Source organism: Phyllobates terribilis, unplaced genomic scaffold, assembly GCF_046119375.1.
Source record: "Phyllobates terribilis strain yellow unplaced genomic scaffold, ASM4611937v1 Scaffold_5__5_contigs__length_657084704, whole genome shotgun sequence".
NCBI classification, from domain to species: domain Eukaryota; kingdom Metazoa; phylum Chordata; class Amphibia; order Anura; family Dendrobatidae; genus Phyllobates; species Phyllobates terribilis.
In genome coordinates, this window is record NW_027362765.1 from 441612300 (window position 1) to 441632336 (window position 20037).

Below are 20037 nucleotides of genomic sequence, written 5' to 3' on the forward strand. Positions count from 1 at the left end.
ATATTACTATTATTACACCTACCACATATTAGGATAGGATCTTGGAGATGGGAATACTCCTTTAATGGCAGATAAGTCGCACACAACTCGCTGTCACATGTGATTTGCACTGAAGTCTATGACAAATGAAAATAAAGTCAGATGGATATCACCCAAAATTAGATGAATGAACTTCAGGAGCAAAGAGCATTATTGCGTGTACGTCCACGTAAGAGCGATATATATAGCTGATCGTCCACCGTGAATTTGCACACAGAAAATCACTGTGTAATTCTGTACCAGCAAATTTTTTTTAGAGAGGTTAAGAAATATCTTTCACACTATGCCGAGATAATCAGCAGATTTGAATGTTTTATGGCAATTTATGCTGCAGATTTTCAATGGGGAGTTCACCCTTTGCAATACCATCGGTGATGTCTCTGGCTGGTCCACAGTATTTCTGCAATAAAATCCACAGTGCTTTTTTTATTTTCACAGCAGATTTTCCTGCAGCAAATCAGCAATACCTTGCTTTTCAGTTCTTGAAGGGCCCCAGGTCTACTGGGCTGCATAGCAATAATATACTATTTTATGATATCAATTAAATGTACAGTGGCACAAATACAGTAGAAGGTGCCCCATGGCAAAAAACAAAACAAAATGAGGTCCCTACTAGTGCTTGATCATGCTATCCCCTTCTCCACACTCTTCTTCTCTGTGGTAGCATTGCCATCAGTTTGTTTTATTTAGAGGGATCAGCAAAAACTGTGCCTCCATATCATGAAAAAGCAATTTTAGGTCTTGATTAGAAACCTCCAAATGTTTTATGTTTACAGCTCCCATGCACATCTATGTGATTTAGTGATTGCGTATTACAAACAAGTCATTGCCCACTCAGTTGTTTAGAAGTAGTAAGAGCAGATGGAAGGGAGTACGACTGCATGGCCCGACTACATAGTCTTGATTTGTAGTCTGTTACCATGGAGACACAGGTCTGTGTAGGAGTGGTATACACAAGATGAACAATATTTGAAAAATTGCTGTTTTTTTTATTTTATTTGAGATTCGCTATAGCGATAACTGGTTGGAAGAGTATACATATATGTTTTTACATCATTGTATTAGATGATATATCTCCCTATCTATAATTTCAGGGTAGACGTGCTGAATAAGAGACTCATAGTAGAGAAGGGAAGTTCGACACCATCAGACAGCAGCTCTGAAGATGGAATGAGAAGGATCGTCCATCTCTACACGTCCTCTGATGACACTTGCTGGGGGTTCAACATTAGAGGGGGGAAAGAATTTGGACTTGGGATCTTTGTTTCCAAGTAAGTGAAGAGTCCACGCACATACACTTATGTTTTAGTTCATAGATTGTCTTCTTTACTGCATTAATTTATCATACTTGTTGGGGGTATTTCTACGATCTGAGCAGTTGGGTAACTTTAGTGGGTTTCGTCACACTCGAACCCTGCAGCTTAGGGAAGTCAAAAGGTCCATTTGGCCCATATTAAAAAGACCAATTCAATTAAAGACTCATGATAGTTGAGGTCCCTGTTGGAGATTTTGCATTGGGGCCAACAAGCTTCAGGCTATTTCACTGCGTCCGTGCCCATCATGTTACGATTGTGAGAGCCAACTTTAAATATTCCTTGAAGTCAAAAATGTGACAAAAGTTGCATATAACATCCATCTTTTATCTATTCTATCAAATTACTTTTTACAACTTTGTGTTTCTCAGTACTTTTGCAGCTGTATTTTTCCAGATCGCACCCAATAATCTTGATTAAAATTAGACACTGTATATTTTTAATACTTCATTGATTTTGAGAAAAATTATATACATCATATAAGCTGAAGGCCCCTAAACATATAAGTGAAAAGTCATCCAAACATGGCCATTTCTGCAGGACTGTTCACCATTTAATGTGTATGGGAGCCTCCCAACACTCCCTCATTAAAAGATGTTGGTGGAGAGAAGTATCGGGCAGGTTAAATTTCAACACCCTATCCTTTTTTTCTCAGACCACCACCAGATCTGGTGTTTTGTTTTTTTGTTCAAACTTGTTTTATTGATTTTCAAGCAATAAAGATCAATCCAATTACATGTCACAAATTCTGTGTTGTTTCTTATTTTCAGATCTGGTGTTTATATGTATGGGGGAGATAGATGTCAGACAAAAGAGCAAATTTGAGAAAATTATCTACAGTGCAAGAGCAGTTAAAGAAGCACTCCCCCTCCTCCCATCACAGTTTTTATCCTCTATATATTGCAGTCATCATATTATATAGCACTGTGCTCATTTTGCTCTTCTACCCAATTAAAGAAGTTGGCCACTACTTTTTATGATTGCCCCAATTGATGGAACCTGTGCCCCTAAGTGTTTTTCTAATTACCTCCTGCTGTTCTTCTTGACTGCGAGCGGCACTATCACTGGCCACTCACAGGCACAGGGTCCATCGATTGAGGCAATCATAAAAAGTAGCGGCCAACTCCGTTAATTCTTCTCTTTTTTTCATTAGGTCTATGACATCAAGTGATTAAAAACTGACTATCTGACTAAGCTCTATGTAGGAACAGGAAATCTCTTTTCCCTTCATGAGTCATCATTAGAACTACAATTCTACATCACTGTAAACTCCCTGGCAGCCAAGCTCCAACCCCTCTTCAACTCCTGACCCAGCTGCTACGCTCCTACCCCCAGTCAGGGACTTTGCAGTGATGTAGATCCGATTTTCATCCAGACTAAGCTCTATGTAGAAACAGGAAGTCTCTTTCCCCTGCATGCGTCATCATTAGAACTACAATTCTACATCACTGTAAACTCCCTGGCAGCCCGGCTCCACCTTTTCGGCTCCTGACCCAGTTGCTCCGCTCCTACCCCCAGTCAGGGACTTTGCAGTGATGTAAATCCGATTTTAATCCATTTTTAATTCATGTGTCCATTGATACCATCATTATGGCATCACATATGAGGAAAAAAATTACATCTTGACATCTAAATAAGGACTGATCAGGGTACCTATAAAATGATGTAAAGTCATAAAACCTGTTGTGATCTTAAATCCCATATATCACTACATGTCTCCTACATCTTAGCTCTCATTTATTTTATCATATTTTTGTTTTGTTCTTAGAGTTGATTCAGGGGGAATAGCTGAAGAAAGAGGCATCAAAATTGGAGATCAAGTTCTTGCAGCCAACGGAATTAACTTTGAAGACATAAGCCATAGTAAAGCGGTCGAAGTGCTAAAGGGGTTAACTCACATCATGCTCACAATCAAGGTGAATCCAGAATGGTTTATTTCGAAATTGTAATGAACGGAAAAGATAAATTCTACTAAAAAAAAAGTCCAAGAAAAGTCACACAATATAGTAGAGTTGTGCACAGATAAGGAACTTAGCGTCAAAGATCCAGCAATCTAGTGGGTTCCTCTATTCTGGTGTTCCAAAATTCCTAACAAGTTGTACTTTTTACTTTTCATAAGGGAATAAATCTAGAAAACACAAGCCAAAAGCCCATAACAGTGAAATACTAAAACTACAAAGTTTCTTTCCACCAGGTACAGTGCCTTGAAAAAGTATTGATCCCCCATGAACTTTTCCACATATTCTTCACTTTACAACCACAAACTTAAATATATTTTATTAGGATTTTATGGCAAGTATCTGTAAAGTGTAAAGGAAATGATACATGGTTTTCTAAATATTTTAAATATATAAATCTGAAAATTGGACGTGCATTTGTATTCAGCCCCCTGTGAAATGACACCTCTAAATAAAAGCCTGAGTGATCAATTGCCTTCAGAAGTCACATAATTAGTAAATTAAGTCGCCGTGTATAATTTATTCTCTGTATAACTACAGCTGTTCTGTGAAAGCCTCAGAGATTTGTTTGAGAACATTAGAAATCAAACAGCATCACAAAACGCAAGGAACACAACAGACAGGTCAGGGATAAAGTTGTGGAGAAGAATAAAGCAGGGTTAGGTTATAAAAAAATAGCCCAAGCTCTGAACATCTCAAAGAGCACTGCTCAATCCATCATCCAAAATGTCAACAGGTTTTTGCTATTTATGTGAGAGCAGCATGATGTAGCGACAGAGAGCCTGGTTCCAAGGATGGGTCGTTTGTTAGGCTGCGTTGTGGTTTCAATGCCATCATTGTTTTATCAGCAGTTTATTATTACTAGTGAACAAGGTGTCACGTGCAAGTAAGTCAGGCAAGTAGCTTGCTGACAATCCGTGGTGGGTGGGATTATACACAGCTCAGCACTCAGCATTTGAGCACTGCTACATATACAGCAGATAAAACAGGGATTCTATCCAAACTACACCAACCAGTCCAGTAAGCGACACATCACTGGAATCAGGGTCTCTGCCCCCTTGATCATGCAGCACTACGCAGCAAAAGCCTGCTGACAGTTTTTCTTTAACAAAAGTTTCATTAAAAAACAACTTTAGAATGTACATAGGATGGGTGCAGTACTTCACTATTGTGAGCTTTTGGCTTGCGTTTTCAACACTTTCCATAGAACGATGAGAAGACGATGCTGAAATGATTCCCCTATAAGAAGTGCAACAAATGATAAAATAACTTGTTTGGAATTTTGGAACACCAGAATAGTGAATAAGCTTTAAGCAAAGTTCCTCATCTGTGCATTACATGATTATATTTTGTATTTGGAAATTGTGAATTGGATTCCAGTAGATGTTTCCCTTATGATTGCACAGGGCAAGGATTATAGATTGTTCTATCTGCTCCTACTTACCAAGCTTCTTCAAGGCAGGAATATTAGTAGAGGGTTATCCCGAAGTGCAAACATATTTCAGGGATTTCCATGTGGTAAGAAAATTGGGAATCACTGATATAGATAAACCAGTTTATCATGAACATTCCCACTATATCCGAAATGAGACTGGTTTCTTATATTATCCTGAGATTTAAAGAAGTTGTCCGCTACTTTTCCATTGATGCCCTATCCTATCCTGCACATCTGCCTCCTATTCAGTTCAATGGGAGGCGGATGTGTAGCAACCCGCGGTGGCCACTACAGCTAGATGGCCAAGCACCGCAAATAAGTACTTCCGGCCGGCGGCCACCGCCTGCACCGATAACAGTTGATCAGCGGGGGTGCCGGGTGCGGGACCCCGGCCGATCAAACATTGGGGCATCAATGGAAAAGTAGTGGACAACTTCTTTAAGTGGACAAAAAATAACATGAAGAAATACAGTGAAAATACAATATGCGGGATCCATTTCAGGGGGTACAATTTGTAAATTACAATCACAGTTCTGCCTGATAATGCTTTAGCTGTCAATATAAGATCTTCCATTTAAGCACCACTCCAGCGGTTTATTTATACTTATCAGCCGTCGTCTTCAGCAGTTCCTGGCGCCGCTCCGGGATCGTTCAGCCATCTTGTGACTGCAACTTCTGACTGAGTGGAAGTCAGAGGTAATGGTCACAAGCTCTTAGTATAAGTCTATGAGATCCTCATCCTGGCCTCCTTCCAGCTTTCATAGACTTACATTGAGTTGTGATTTACAAACACTGGAGCGATCCGGCAGGCTACAATCTGCAGAAGACCAACCTGAGCGGCGCCGATAAAAGATGAAGACCGAAGCTGGTAAGTATGATGCTAGGGGTAGGGAACTAAGATTAGTGTCACCACTCGACTGGTAAAATAAAAAATAAAAGAAATGCTGGAGTGGTGCTTGTGATGAAATGTTAGAGAGTTAGCGCTGACCGCTGCTTGTTTAACTCCTTAAATGTCGTAATAAGTTCCTCAAAAAACTGAAGATTAGAAAAAAATATATACTTAATAATATAAGAAAATGTTAAAACATAAAAGTTGCAATCACCTATTTTTACCCAACCAAAAATCAAGAAATTAACAAATAGCTTATTTGGTACTTCATTTCCGCGTTCATAAAAGTCTGATCTACCAAAATATAAAATTATTTAGTTCATAAGGTAAATAAAAATAAAATATTAACCACAGAATTGCTTTTTTTTTCGGTTGCTGTATCTCCCTCTGAAAATACAATACACAGAGATCAGGTGTACTCCTAAGTGTTACAAAAGAAACTATAGCTCACAACAAAAAAAACATTTCTAATTGAGGAAAAAATAAGGAAGTTTCGGGTCTCGGAAAAATGGCAACACGAACCAAATATTTTTTTCCAAACTTCAGAATTTTTTTTTATGCTATTAAAATAATAAAAACTATGGCCCCAATTCATAATTGTTCTTTCTCCTCTCATCTGGAGTAATTTGCTCATTTTTAGTGGCTCTAGTGCCTTATTGTCTATACCATTTTTCTAGTTCCTTCATTTTTAAGTCTTTTTTAATTTTTCCTCGACAACTTGGCTTATCCAAATGTTTTAGACAGATTCATGAAAAGCGACTTTTAGCAAATGTCAAATTTTTTTGGTACATCTCACTTCAGTCTCTGCCTGGAGTGAGGTTTCAGGAGGAGTTTTCAATTTGGTTCATTTTTAGACAAACGTGAAACTTTTTAAAGGATTTGCTACTTTTGGTGCTGGAAAATCATCAAAACGTTTAAAATAGAAAGGGTACACTGTGAGCCTTCCCCAGTTATCAGGAATGGGTCTGCTTACTCAGAGAGTGTCATAACTTGGTCTCAGTGGGCCACCTGGGCATTAAGGGGACTGGTTGTCTTTTGAGCAGAGCGTATTGATGGCCATCTTTGGGTAAGGATGCTGAAGCTTATGCGATATCTGTGCCATGAACAAGGTGCCTCGCGTCGCTCCGGCAGGGAAACTTCTCCCTTTGCCCATTCCTGTACGTCCTTGGTCCCACATATCCATGGACTTCATTACTGATCTCCCTGACTTTAAGGGTATGACTACAGTGTGTTATTGTGTACCGATTTTCTTAACAATGCTTTTTGGTTCCTTTGGCTCAGTTACCCAGTGCGCAGGACTTGGTAGATGTATGCTTGGTTCCGGTGGTAAGATTGCATAGGGCTTCTATGAATATTGTCTCCGACCGAGAGTCCCAGTTTATCTCCAGACTCTGGAGGGCTTTCTGTAAACGCCTCGGAATTCTCGTTTTCATCCTCGTACCATCCACAAACTAATGGGCAAACAGCGAACCAACCAGTGTCTTGAGTCCTATCTAAGATGTTTTTGTTCCCTTTATCAGCATGATTAGGGATCATACTTAGCTTTGGCAGAGTTCGCCCTAAACAATAGACACCACGAGGGCTTGGGAATCTCTCCTTTTTTCTGTAATCTAGGATTTCAATCTAGGTCTCCATGTTTTGAGGCAGGGTACGATGTACTTCCGACGGTCTCTGCAACTATCCATCACCCCTGGAAGGTCTGGGCGGAAGCCCGTATCCAGAGAAGGGCATGAAGAGGCAGGCCGATTGGCGTCATCAGCAAGGTTGCAAACTCAGAGTGGGGGACAGAGTTTGGGTGTCTACTAAGAATCTCAAGATTAAGGTACCATTGCCTAAGCTCATACACAGGTACAGGTTTATAGGATCATTTTCCATTATCAAGGTCGTCAATAAGGTGGCTTTTCGAGTACGTCTGCCGTCTTCTACGCGGGTTCCCAATGTTTTTCACAAGACATTATTAAAGAAGGTTGTTAGTTCGCTTGTGACCCAGTATCCTCTTTCTCCTATTCTAGTAGATAATACTGAAGAATTTGAGATAGAAAATATAATGGACTCCGGTAGAGTTCGGAACTCCATTTAGTATTTGATTCATTGTAAGGGGTACGGTCCTGAGGAGAGGTCCTGGGTCTCGAGAGGTAATATACATGCCATTCGTCTCATCGCTGAGCTCCATAAGAGGTTTCCGGACAATGTGGGTGGTGAGAGCCCGGAGGTCTATCCTAGGGAGGGGGATACTCTTAGGAATTGTGGTTCTGTGCTCCCACCTGGAAATGGATCGGGTCCAGTACTACGCTACTCCGGGCGCAAGTGCCGCCATTGTCCTGCTGGCCCTGAGAGGGTACACTGTCAGCTTTCCTCGGTTATCAGGAAGGGATCGGTTCACCCTGGAGGGGGAGCTACCACGCACGCAGGGACACCGTCCCAATCTTATTCCAATGATTAAAGATGCAGGTCTGAAACGCATTTGCTGATAACATATTCCGGTTGGTCAGTGACCTATGGTTATATTTTTACAATTTTTTATTCAATAAACTTGGACATTTTATCTGATTCTGATGCTGGAACACTACCTTTTTTTACTTCCATTCCTGCTGCACAGCCGATTCCTGGCATCGGACTGCATAGTTGGGGAGCTGACTAAAATTCTTTGTTCTTTCTATAATCTTATGGAGAGTTGCGTTTTGGAGTAGTAGGATGTGCGGGGACGCGGTATGCCGTATCCGGGGAACATGGGACGCTGTGTTCCCCGGTTGCCAGGCAACGCAGGACGCTGCTGTGTCTGGTACTAGGCAGAGGTGGGATTGTGTCCATTCTGCTGTGCAGGCTAGCAGGGAGTGGTTGTCTGGAGGTGATTGGGAGGTATTCAGCACCTGATCATTTCCTTCAGCATCAGGTGGGCTATTTAGCCCTTTACCCAGCTCAGGTATTGCAGTTCATATGAGTTGTGGTGGTGACTGGTGCTTGCAGTGTTGGTTGTTCTCTTTCTGGGTTGGTCTTAGGGTTCGCTTCTTTTTCTTTTTGTTCTACACTCCTAGGGTTTCTCACAGAGGTACCTACCTGTTATCGACTAGTCTCCGGCCACGTCACCAGACGCAACCTGCCTGGCAACAGCAGGGCTGGGAGGGGCTCTGCCAAAATCCCCCTCCTCCTTACTGGGAGCTGGGTGAAGAGTATCCCGGCCCTTTAAGGCTCGCCTAGCTGGGGCGGCTTGTGCCAAGTGCGTCTGTGGTGGTGCCTTTGCTCTTCTGGTGCCAGTCTTGCTGGGTCTCTCTATGATTACTCATAACAGTCAGGTCATTTTTCCCGCACAATGAATGCCATAAAAACAAAACCCAAAAAGCAATAGCAAAATTGTGTTGTTTTTTGTTTCACTAATTACACCTCACTTGGTTTGCTTTTTGCTGGATGAGTTGTAATTTTGAATAATACAATTTATGTTACCATATAATGTACTGAAAAAAGGAGAAAAAGTCCAAGTCCTCATATGGCTAAATTGACCGAAAAATAAAAATAAAAAAATATAGAAGAAGGGTCAGAAAATCTAAAACACAGAAATGGATATTTACTCCATCCTAAAGGGATTATAGCTAGGATTGGTGACCGGTTCAATCTCAGAGTCTGGATCAGCTACTTCTGTTAATATTCATGACCTAACTGGTTGATAAATTAGAAAAATATATAAACTGACATCATACACACATATTCTTAGAAGCATAATATTTGTCTGGAGAACAAAAAGCAAACTTTGAGTGACATGCCTGAACGTTAGAGTCATTAGTGAAAACCCGCGCCTGTTTCTGGGTAAGTGACTTACCACTAATTACCTCCTCCATAAAGGGAAGAGTATAATCAAGCATCGTGCAGGCTGCGTCTCAAGGCATTGCAGGGTCACTTACTTAAGGCTCTGTGTCTACGGTTTCATCTGTGAAGAGCAATGTATTATTCATCAAACAGGCCTATCAGGTTTTACTTTCTGCAGCTCATCTCATATTTGCAGGTCTATGTGTATTTTATTAGTGCGTAACTTGTTGTGTCTTACAGGAGATGGGGATGTACCCTGCGTACAAGGAGATGATTGCAGAGTATTGTTGGTTTAATCGATGTAAGTACTGAATAATAAAACAGGTTTGTCATGTTTGAAGGGAATCTTGGTGCAAGGAACTCCATTCGAGAATGTATACTGCTCTTATATAAGGTTTCCTGACATTGTAGAAAAGAACTGATGAATATTCATCCACTTTTTTTAAAGCCAGCATATACAAGTGCTTCTCACTAAATTAGAATATCATCAGAAGGTTAATTTATTTCAGTTCTTCAATACAAAAAGTGAAAGTCATATACAGTGCCTACAAGTAGTATTCAACCCCCTGCAGATTTAGCTGGTTGACACATGCGGAATTAACTTGGCATTGTGACATTTGTACTGTAGATCAGCCTGGAAGTGGGAAATGCACTGCAGCAAATTTTTTTTTTTTTTTTTTTTTAAAAACGTAAAAAGTTAATTCAGAGTGTCATTTATTATTCAACCCCTCAAACCACAAGAATTCTGTTTGGTCCCCCTAAAGTATTAAGAAGTAGTTCAGGCACCAAGAATAATGAGCTTCACATGTGTGGATTAAAGATCTCTTTTGCCAGCCTTTTCTGACTATTTAAGACCCTCCCCAAACTTGTGAACAGCACTCAGACATGGTCAACATGGGAAAGACAAAGGAGCATTCCAAGGCCATCAGAGACAAGATCGTGGAGGGTCACAAGGCTGGCAAGGGGTACAAAACCCTTTCCAAGGAGTTGGGCCTACCTGTCTCCACTGTTGGGAGCATCATCCGTAAGTGGAAGGCTTATGGAACTACTGTTAGCCTTCCACGGCCAGGACAGCCTTTGCAAGTGTCCTCCCTTGCTGAGGCCAGGCTTGTCCGAAGAGTCAAGGCTAACCCAAGGACAACAAGGAAGGAGCTCCGGGAAGATCTCATGGCAGTGGGGACATTGGTTTCAGTCAATACCATAAGTAACGTACTCCACCGCAATGGTCTCCGTTCCAGACGAGCCCGTAAGGTACCTTTACTTTCAAAGCGTCATGTCAAGGCTCGTCTACAGTTTGCTCATGATCACTTGGAGGACTCTGAGACAGACTGGTTCAAGGTTCTATGGTCTGATGAGACCAAGATCGAGATCTTTGGTGCCAACCACACACGTGACGTTTGGAGACTGGATGGCACTGCATACGACCCCAAGAATACCATCCCTACAGTCAAGCATGGTGGTGGCAGCATCATGCTGTGGGGCTGTTTCTCTGCCAAGGGGCCTGGCCATCTGGTCCGCATCCATGGGAAGATGGATAGCACGGCCTACCTGGAGATTTTGGCCAAGAACCTCCGCTCCTCCATCAAGGATCTTAAGATGGGTCGTAATTTCATCTTCCAACAAGACAACGACCCAAAGCACACAGCCAAGAAAACCAAGGCCTGGTTCAATAGGGAAAAAGTCAAGGTGTTGGAGTGGCCTAGTCAGTCTCCTGACCTTAACCCAATTGAAAACTTGTGGAAGGAGCTCAAGAATAAAGTCCACATGAGACACCCAAAGAACCTAGATAACTTGGAGAAGATCTGCATGGAGGAGTGGGCCAAGATAACTCCACAGACCTGTGCCGGCCTGATCAGGTCTTATAAAAGACGATTATTAGCTGTAATTGCAAACAAGGGTTATTCCACAAAATATTAAACATAGGGGTTGTATAATAATTGACCCACACTTTTATGTTTAAAATTTAATAAAATTCAACTGAGCAACATAACTTTTTGATTTGTAAGATTTATGCTTCTGTTCATAAAACCTACTCTCGTTTGCAGTTTGAAGGCTCTAACTTATTTGCATCTTATCAAACCAGCTAAATCTGCAGGGGGTTGAATACTACTTGTAGGCACTGTATTATATAGAATCATTACAAACAGAGTGATCTATTTCAAGTGTTTATTTCTGTTAATGTTGATGATTATGGCTTACAGCCAATGAAAACACAAAAATCATTATCTCAGTAAATTAGAATAATTAACAAAAAACACCTGCAAAGGCTTCCTAAGCGTTTAAAAAGGTCCCTTAGTCTGTTTCAGTAGGCTCCACAATCATGGGGAAGACTGCTGACTTGACAGATTTCAAGAAGGCAGTCATTGACACACTCCACAAGGAGTGTAAGTGACTCGCCCCCTGGGCCTAGTGTAGACGTGTGTGGGATACCCGGAGCCGGGTCTCTGGGGGTTGTAGAATCCGTGGCGGTGACCCGGTCCCGTGGCTCAGGGTGGTCAGGCCGATGGCGGTATTTTGTGGGGGTTTTAGGTTAATTGTCTGACTACGCCACCCGTGGATTGCGGTCAGCGCAGACTGCCGCTGCAGGGCAGACCGCTGGGGCTGATGGTGTGTGCAGCTGAGGTAGTGTGACTCCCCACGGGAAGAGTGGAGCCCCAGGGCAGTGTAGTTGATGGTGAGGGTGATAGTGCACGGGAGTCCCAGCACTAGTAGTGCTGGTGCGGCGATGAAGCAGGAACGACTCAGAGTCTTTGCAGTGCAGTTCAGGGTCTTTACTGGTGATATTAAGGCAGACCCTCCCGGGAGTACTGGCTAACATAAGGGGCCTGGTCAGTCTGCGAGCAAACAGGAGTTCCCTTGGCCAGGTGGAGTTGTAGGCCTCCCCGTCTATCTGCACTCTTTCTGGCTACCTTGCTGTAAGCGGGTAGAAGTAGCCCACGTCCCTGAGTATACCGTGTGGTGCTCACCCGTATGGCTGGTGACTTGGGGCCTTCTGTTAGCCTCCGCTCCTGGATGGCGGTGCTGGTCCCTTCCTTGTGACTGAGCCTCCGGGCTTCTATGGCTAGAAGACCTGGAATCCCCTGCCGGCTGGTTTCTGCTGCTGGGTGGATATCAGTCCCCACAGCCTCTGACTCCTGTGTCCGGTGCTTGGTTTCTTCTGCCAGGGCGAGCTCTGCTCAGCTCCAGCCCCTGGTCTTCAGCTACTGCTCCTACAGAGCTCCTGCTGTAACTCTCCCTGTGTCTGGAACTGTCTCCAGGCTCTGACTCTCTAATCCTGCCCCAGACCCAGTTTATAAGGGCAGATTCCTCCCCTCCCAGGTCTGGGCAGGAAGTGTTGCATGCTTAGGGCTCCTGACCAGAGAAACCTCCCACCTGCTCTCAGACGTAATATTTCTATTACTGTGGCAACCAGACCCCTGGGGTGCCACATTAGCCACAAAAGGTCACTGGTAGAGAACCTGGCTGTTCACAGAGTGCTGTATCCAAGCATATTAATGGAAAGTTGAGTGGAAGGAAAAAGTGTGGTAAAAAGGTAAAAAAAAAGGTGCACAAGCAACCAGGATAACCGCAGCCTTGAAAGGATTGTTAAGAAAAGACCATTCAAAAATTTGGGGGAGATTCACAAGGAGTGGACTGCTGCTGGAGTCATTGCTTCAAGAGCCACCACACACAGACGTATCCAGGACATGGGCTACAAGTGTCGCATTCCTTGTGTCAAGCCACTCATGACCAATAGACAACGCCAGAAGCGTCTTACCTGGGCCAAGGTGAAAAAGACCTAAACTGTTGCTCAGTGGTCCAAGGTTTCTTTTCAGATGAAAGTAAATTTTGCATTTCATTTGGAAATCAAGGTCCCAGAGTCTGGAGGAAGAGTGGAGAGGCCACAATCCAAGCTGCTTGAGGTCTAGTGTGAAGTTTCCACAATCAGTGATGGTTTGGGGAGCCATGTCATCTGCTGGTGTAGGTCCACTGTGTTTTATCAAGACCAAAGTCAGCGCAGCCATCTACCAGGAGATTTTAGAGCACTTCATGCTTCCCTCTGCCGACAAGCTTTTTAGAGATGGAAATTTCATTCTCCAGCAGTACTTGGCACCTGTCCACACTGCCAAAAGTACCAATACCTGGTTTACAAACAACAGTATCACTGTGCTTGATTGGCCAGAAAACTCGCCTGACCTTAACCCCATAGAGAATCTATGGGGTATTGTCAAGAGGAAGATGAGAGACACCAGACCCAACAATGCAGACGAGCTGAAGGCTGCTATCAAAGCAACCTGGGCTTCCATAACACCTCAGCAGTGCCACAGGCTGATCGCCTCCATGCCACGCCGCATTGATGCAGTAATTGATGCAAAAGGAGTCCCGACCAAGTATTGAGTGCATTTACTGAACATACATTTCAGTAGGAGAACATTTCGGATTTTAAAAACATTTTTCAAACTGTTGTTATAAAGTATTCTAATTTACTGAGATAATGACTTTTGTGTTTTCATTGGCTGTAAGCCATAATCATCAACATTAACAGAAATAAACACTTGAAATAGATCACTCTGTGTGTAATGACTCTATATAATATAGGAGTTTCACTTTTTGAATTGAAGAACTGAAATAAATTAACTTTTTGATGGTATTATAATTTAGTGAGAAGCACTTGTGTAAGAAGGATCTGATCTGTGCTGGAAAAAGGATTCTATTTGGAAGCTTCTTGTTCAAAAGTGATCTGGCAATTCAATTAAAAAGTATCTATCGTTTACCATTGAATACGTAATTTTTGTACTTGGTGAAAATGCTGCTGTTCTCTTGAATCCTATGTTGTATTTCTTATTTTCCTGCTCCTCTCTATTCCTGAGATATGGCTCTCTCTTTCCTGTATATAAATCTAGTCTTTTCTTTTAGCTAACTGGGCGTGGTTCCCAACTATTTTCTACTAGAGTCTTTTTTAGGACCATGCCCAGTTGGCTAAAACCTCTAGACTTATAAATAGAGAAGAAGGGGTCGTATTTCAGGAACGGAGGAGCGTAGAAACAAAAGAAAAACAACACTGGATTTAGGAGAACAGCGGCTTATAAAAATACATATTCATGGCAAGTGGCAGGTCTTCATTAAAGAGGGGTCTTGTTTAGAAAACTCTATCCCGAATACTTTCTTTGTTGCAGGGGGTTTCCTTGTTCTTTCGGTGGGCTCTGACACCTAGAACCCCTCGTGATCATCTGTATTTAGGGCCATGATTCTCACTGGTACCTTCACAGATTACCCAGACACATCGTTGTACATACATTTGTAGCTGTACTTGGTATTCTGTACAGCTCAGTTTCATCTACAGGGTGAGCCATTTATATGAATACACCTAAATAAAATGGGAATGGTTGGTGATATCAACTTCCTGTTTGTGGCACATTAGTATATGGGAGGGGGAATACTTTTCCAGATGGGTGGTGACCATGGCGGCCATTTTGAAGTCGGCCACTTTGGATCCAACTTTATTTTTTTCAATGGGAAGAGGGTCATGTGACACATCAAACTTATGAAGAATTTCATAAGAAAAACAATGGTGTGCTTGGTTTTAACGTAACTTTATTCTTTCATGAGTTATTTACAAGTTTATGACCACTTATAAAATGTATTCTAAGTGCTGCCCATTGTGTTGGATTGTCAATGCAACCCTCTTCTCCCACTCTTGACACACTGATAGCAACACCGCAGAAGAAATGCTAGCACAGGCTTCCAGTATCCGTTGTTTCAGATGCTGCACATCTCATATCTTCACAGCATAGACAATTGCCTTCAGATAACCCCAAAGATAAAAGTCTAAGGGGGTCAGATTGGGAGACCTTGGTGGCCATTCAGCTGGCCCACGCCGACCAATCCACTTTCCAGGAAACTGTTCATGTAGGAATGCTCGGACCTGACACCCATAATGTGGTGGTGCACCATCTTGTTGGAAAAACTCAAGGAACGTGCCATCTTCAGTGCATAAAGAGGGCAACACACCATCATGTAGCAATTTCAGATATCCAGTGGCTTTGAGGTTTCCATTGATGAAGAATGGCCCCACTATCTTTGTACCCAGGATGACCCAGATCGGCACACTGAATTTGCAGAATGGGCAAAACCAAAATTGGAACCGTACCGTCAGTTTACACAGAACATTATGTTCAGTGATGAGGCAAACTTTGTGAATGGTGAAGTTAACAAACAAAACCAACGCTATTGGTCTGACACTAACCCACAGTGGATAGATCCCTCCAAGACTGTTGGAACACAAAAATTTATGGTATGGTGTGGTATATGGAGTACAAAGATAGTCGGAAAATTTATTACATGTAGTGCAAGGACAGACCTTGCACTACATGTAATACATTTTCCCTGAAAAAAAAGCAGTAACAGCTGATCAGTAGGAGTTCGAGAAGCCAATTTCTTCCTACTTTTAATAAAAAAAGGACTTTTAGGGCCGTATAATACATTTTTTGTTTCTTTTTCCTTTTTATCAGTAACCAATGGCCAATTGCAGCAATTATCTCAAGCATCGGAAACCAGCTCTTCTATTTCTTCCTATTCCTCCGGACCTCCTCCAGGTTCTGTTAATGGATACCATCAAGCACTTATTTCCAGCCCAGCCTTGTATGAACCAGGAATGATTGATGTTGGCATTTCTACCGAAGCCTTACTTGAGACCAATTACTTGGACCGGTCAGAGACTGCCATACAAACAGATCCCAACACGTCATCATCAGGCCTCCTGGATCAAGAAGGGTCTCACAAGATGGGAATGGTCATTGGTGAAACCAAAAGGACTGTGCATCCTACTGTTCGTCTTAAAGACACTGCCATAAGATCAGAGAGTTTTCTTGAATCCCAGTTTAAGAAGAAACAGAGGAAATCATCAGGAGATTTTCCTAGCTCAGAATCTCCAAAAACAGCCTTGTTATTAGCTCTTAGCAAACCTCGAAAGCCCATCAAAAGAACTCAGAGTTACCTTACTCTGTGGGGTGAGTTTTTTGCTTAATTTATTTATTTTTTATAGATTTTATTCTTTTTCTATATATTTATTCTTCATGTAGAAATCCAAATATTTATTTTAGGCTTTCTTTACTACTATGTTTTCTATGCTTATTACTGACTTCCATTATCCCAATTATTATACTTTGTGGAAATGCTGAATAGTTGACTAAACTTTATTCAAAAGAAAATTAAAAGAAAAAGGTGTGAAATGTAAACTATCCAAAGGTTTACCTAAAGGAGTCTCTTATTAAAAAGTATGTTTTTTTGGGCTGCTACCTCTATCTATACAGCCCCATTTTGCGTCCCACCATTTGCACAATCATCTAAATAGCAATCCGTCTGATGAAGGTCTTAGTAATAGACCGAAACGTTACAAATACTGGATTGCAGTTGTAATAAACACAACTTTTTCTTCTTTGGATAATCATAAGTGCCAGATTCTCTTTTATGGAATACCGGGTAAAGTGGATTTTTTCTACACTACTGATTTTCAGTGCAATCCCAGAACCAAGATCTCAGGATAAAGTGGTTTATTTGTCAATGCTTTTCACAATCCAACTGACTCATTCCTCAGGACAACCACAGGTAAAACTTTTGCCTGTGGTTGTCCTGAGGAAGAAGTCAGTTGGACTCTGAAACACGTCATGTACTTGTCCTGAGAAAGGATTTAGTTGGACTCTGAAACGCGTTGACAAATAAACCACTTTATCCTGAGATCTTGATTCTTGAATTGCATTGAAAATCAACAGCTTAGAGTAAATCCACTTTCCCTGGTATTCTTTCAAAAACACTCATGGATGGTGCAGCAGGTGATATCTTTGCATTACCAATTGTTGTGTTACACACAACCTCTTTCTCATGCAGAATTGGCCAAATTGGTCCAAATGCTATCCGATAAAACATCGGATAGCCTTGGCCCAGTTATACGATGGTGTGAGCGAGCCCTTAGAGTAAAACGACAATCTGCTCACTAAGCTTTAGAAAGTTAGTCTTTAACTAGTCAAAAAAATTGTAGATTTTATACTCCATTAGGGTACTGGAGTACCTCTGCACAAAAATTTTACAACAATTTTGAAAAATCACAAATGATGCATTCAATTCTGGATAACCAAAACCACAATAACCATAATGCTGAATAAAAAAAAAAATCAGACATAGCCAAGTAAAGGCCATAAATGGAATAATGAATAAGGCGCATACAAAAATAAGTCACTGTTAGAACTACTTTTACTCCAGAATGAAGACACAAAAGCAATGCTGAATAAGCGCTTAAGTCTTCATTCATTCTATTTTTCTTAATATTTTTTTACAGAAGCCAGAAAGAATAAGAAAAAAGAGAAGCGTTCCACTCCTGAAAGTCCAGGCCTTCAACGGTCCAAGACGTTCATGAACCTATTTTTTAAGGGCGGACTAGGAAAACAAAATGGGACCAGCAGTAAGGAAACTTCTACTTCGGATTCTAAGAAAAGAAGCAAGTCCCCTTCACACGGTGATTCAGAGAAAGGTATTGTTGAGTTGAGTTTTGTTTCATTTCATTGTCCCTAAATCTAGCTTTCTAAATTACAGTTAGCATGGGGTCTATTGGTGCAAATCAGTTTTCCTTCAGATCAGAATGACTCTGAGCCTTTATAGCAACAATGGTCTCGTAGAAATGAGCAAAACGGTCAGCAATGACTATATACAGTATATGTGGGTGAGTGATGTTGTATTTGTGCTAGGATGTCTTGATTAGCTGGGAAAAATCATTACTCAACAATTGCTTATTGCTAATTGCTTTGTATTTTATATACATTTTGCTTTGTAATGCTATTTCACATTTTACCATTTGCTCATGACTATAGCTAGGAACAATATTGTGATTTCTTTGAAATTGAGCTCTCCTTAGAGAGGATGTCCACTGCAATCCCTTTTTGGAATTAGGTTCCCCCAGTCCTGCTGCTGAGACCCCCTTCTATCAGCTGTGATCTAAGGGGGAGCTTGCCAGCAAGTGGGCACATTAGGACCCTGATTCATTAAACTTTTCAAGTTCGAGTCATCATTAAAATTGTACATAACTTTTTGTTAAGTTTTTGGAGTTTGCAGCCTGTTTTTGATTTGTGCCACATTTTTTTTTAAACTCAAGGTTTTTTTTCAGTCCATTTTTATGTGTTCACTTGTTTTTTTTATGCTTGCCATAGAGGACAGGGCTTGGAGTTGCCAGATGTTTTAGGCTGATTCATCAATTGCGACTATTTAATAAGTCGCCAAATTTTTGTGCAAATTACTCCAGTTTCCCCTGGACTGATTTTATGTACACGTGAGCATTTTTAACAATTTTCTTTTTACATTTTAGTCGAACATGCAAAGTTTTGCTCTAACAAAATAGTGCAGAAAAGTAAAAAGACAAAAATAAGGAGCATTTTTTGTTTAGCACAAAATTTGTGAACCAAGTGAGCGAATTTTTTGGAGAATTTGGTAAATGCCACAAGAAAAAAAAAAAGGAAAGTGACTTAAAAAGACGCAAATGATTAATCGGACTCTTCTTTTTTTGTCTTGCAGTATTCGTTGCCATTTTTTAGCCTAATTCTCCAAAATGGCACAGTTGGAATGGAAAATTTTCCACAAAATCAAATATGCTCTTGTTTTTTTTGTCTTTTGTCTATTTTGAGCATTTTTAGAGCAAAATGTTGAATGATCTATTAAAATTTCGAAAGTTAGTTTACAACTGCGCACAAATAAAATCCAAAACCCCAATCTAAAGACCCTAAAATATAACTTTTATTAAACCGTATAAAAGAAAATCACTCTGTATATTAAAATTTGCAGAGGTCAGTATGGCCTGAGGATAACAGCTATATAGCCCTTTGTTCATTCTATTAATCCCTCAATCCTCATATATAGTTTATATAAACCTGGTATATATGTATCCAGAGGTAAGTATGGTGCGGCCGCTACCTATACTCTATTCTCATTATAATATCATGACTGTATGGGCACACTAACTAATGCTCTTAAAACATAGCACAAAACCTCCCCAACATGTTTCACCAGCAACCTAGCGTCATCAGGGGTTAGAGGCTATATAAGCCAGCACATGGGCAACCATCCTTTTTGAAACCTTTTGGATCTGACATCATACACTTGTACCCAATCCCAAAGGGCCAATCAAACACCAATAGTAATTCTCATGACACCAGAGACCATTGTCCAAGCGCTCTCTAGCCAATAAACTCATTTGTATATAAACAAGATCCTCTTTTATTTGTTGACCTTATTCTCAATCATTTCTGAATCCTAATCACATTGTGGTTCTATCATTGCCTCATTAACATTAACCTATTCCGCAGGTTCTTGCATTAACATAATTCTTATACTTACGCACCCCGGAAGTATATTGCGGACGTGCTAGGGATTTTACGGTCCCCGCTCTGGATTTAGGTAAGTATAAGGATTATGTTAATGCAAGACCCTGCGGGATAGGTTAATGAAAAGGGGTCGTAGCGTCTCCATATTGGGGTTCCCAAAAGGGGGCAGACACCCAAAAGAGGGGAACTAAAGCCACATCTGGACGGCGTCCTAGAGCCCAGGAGGGGTCTGAGTTGCTGCCAAAGGTCCCACCCA

At 41.2% G+C, this 20037-nt stretch overlaps 1 protein-coding gene across 2 annotated transcripts in view; it reads left to right on the plus strand.

The window, feature by feature from the left end:
* The window catches only part of PDZD7 (PDZ domain containing 7), a 92746-nt gene that overhangs the window by 26552 nt on the left and 46157 nt on the right, over window positions 1-20037 (plus strand). For both annotated transcript variants that reach the window (XM_073685293.1, XM_073685294.1), the window contains exons 5-9: window positions 1134-1310; window positions 3121-3268; window positions 9676-9736; window positions 15927-16424; window positions 17750-17941. In XM_073685293.1, coding sequence (XP_073541394.1) covers window positions 1134-1310; window positions 3121-3268; window positions 9676-9736; window positions 15927-16424; window positions 17750-17941 — 1076 coding nt within the window. The remainder of the gene's footprint in view (window positions 1-1133; window positions 1311-3120; window positions 3269-9675; window positions 9737-15926; window positions 16425-17749; window positions 17942-20037) is intronic.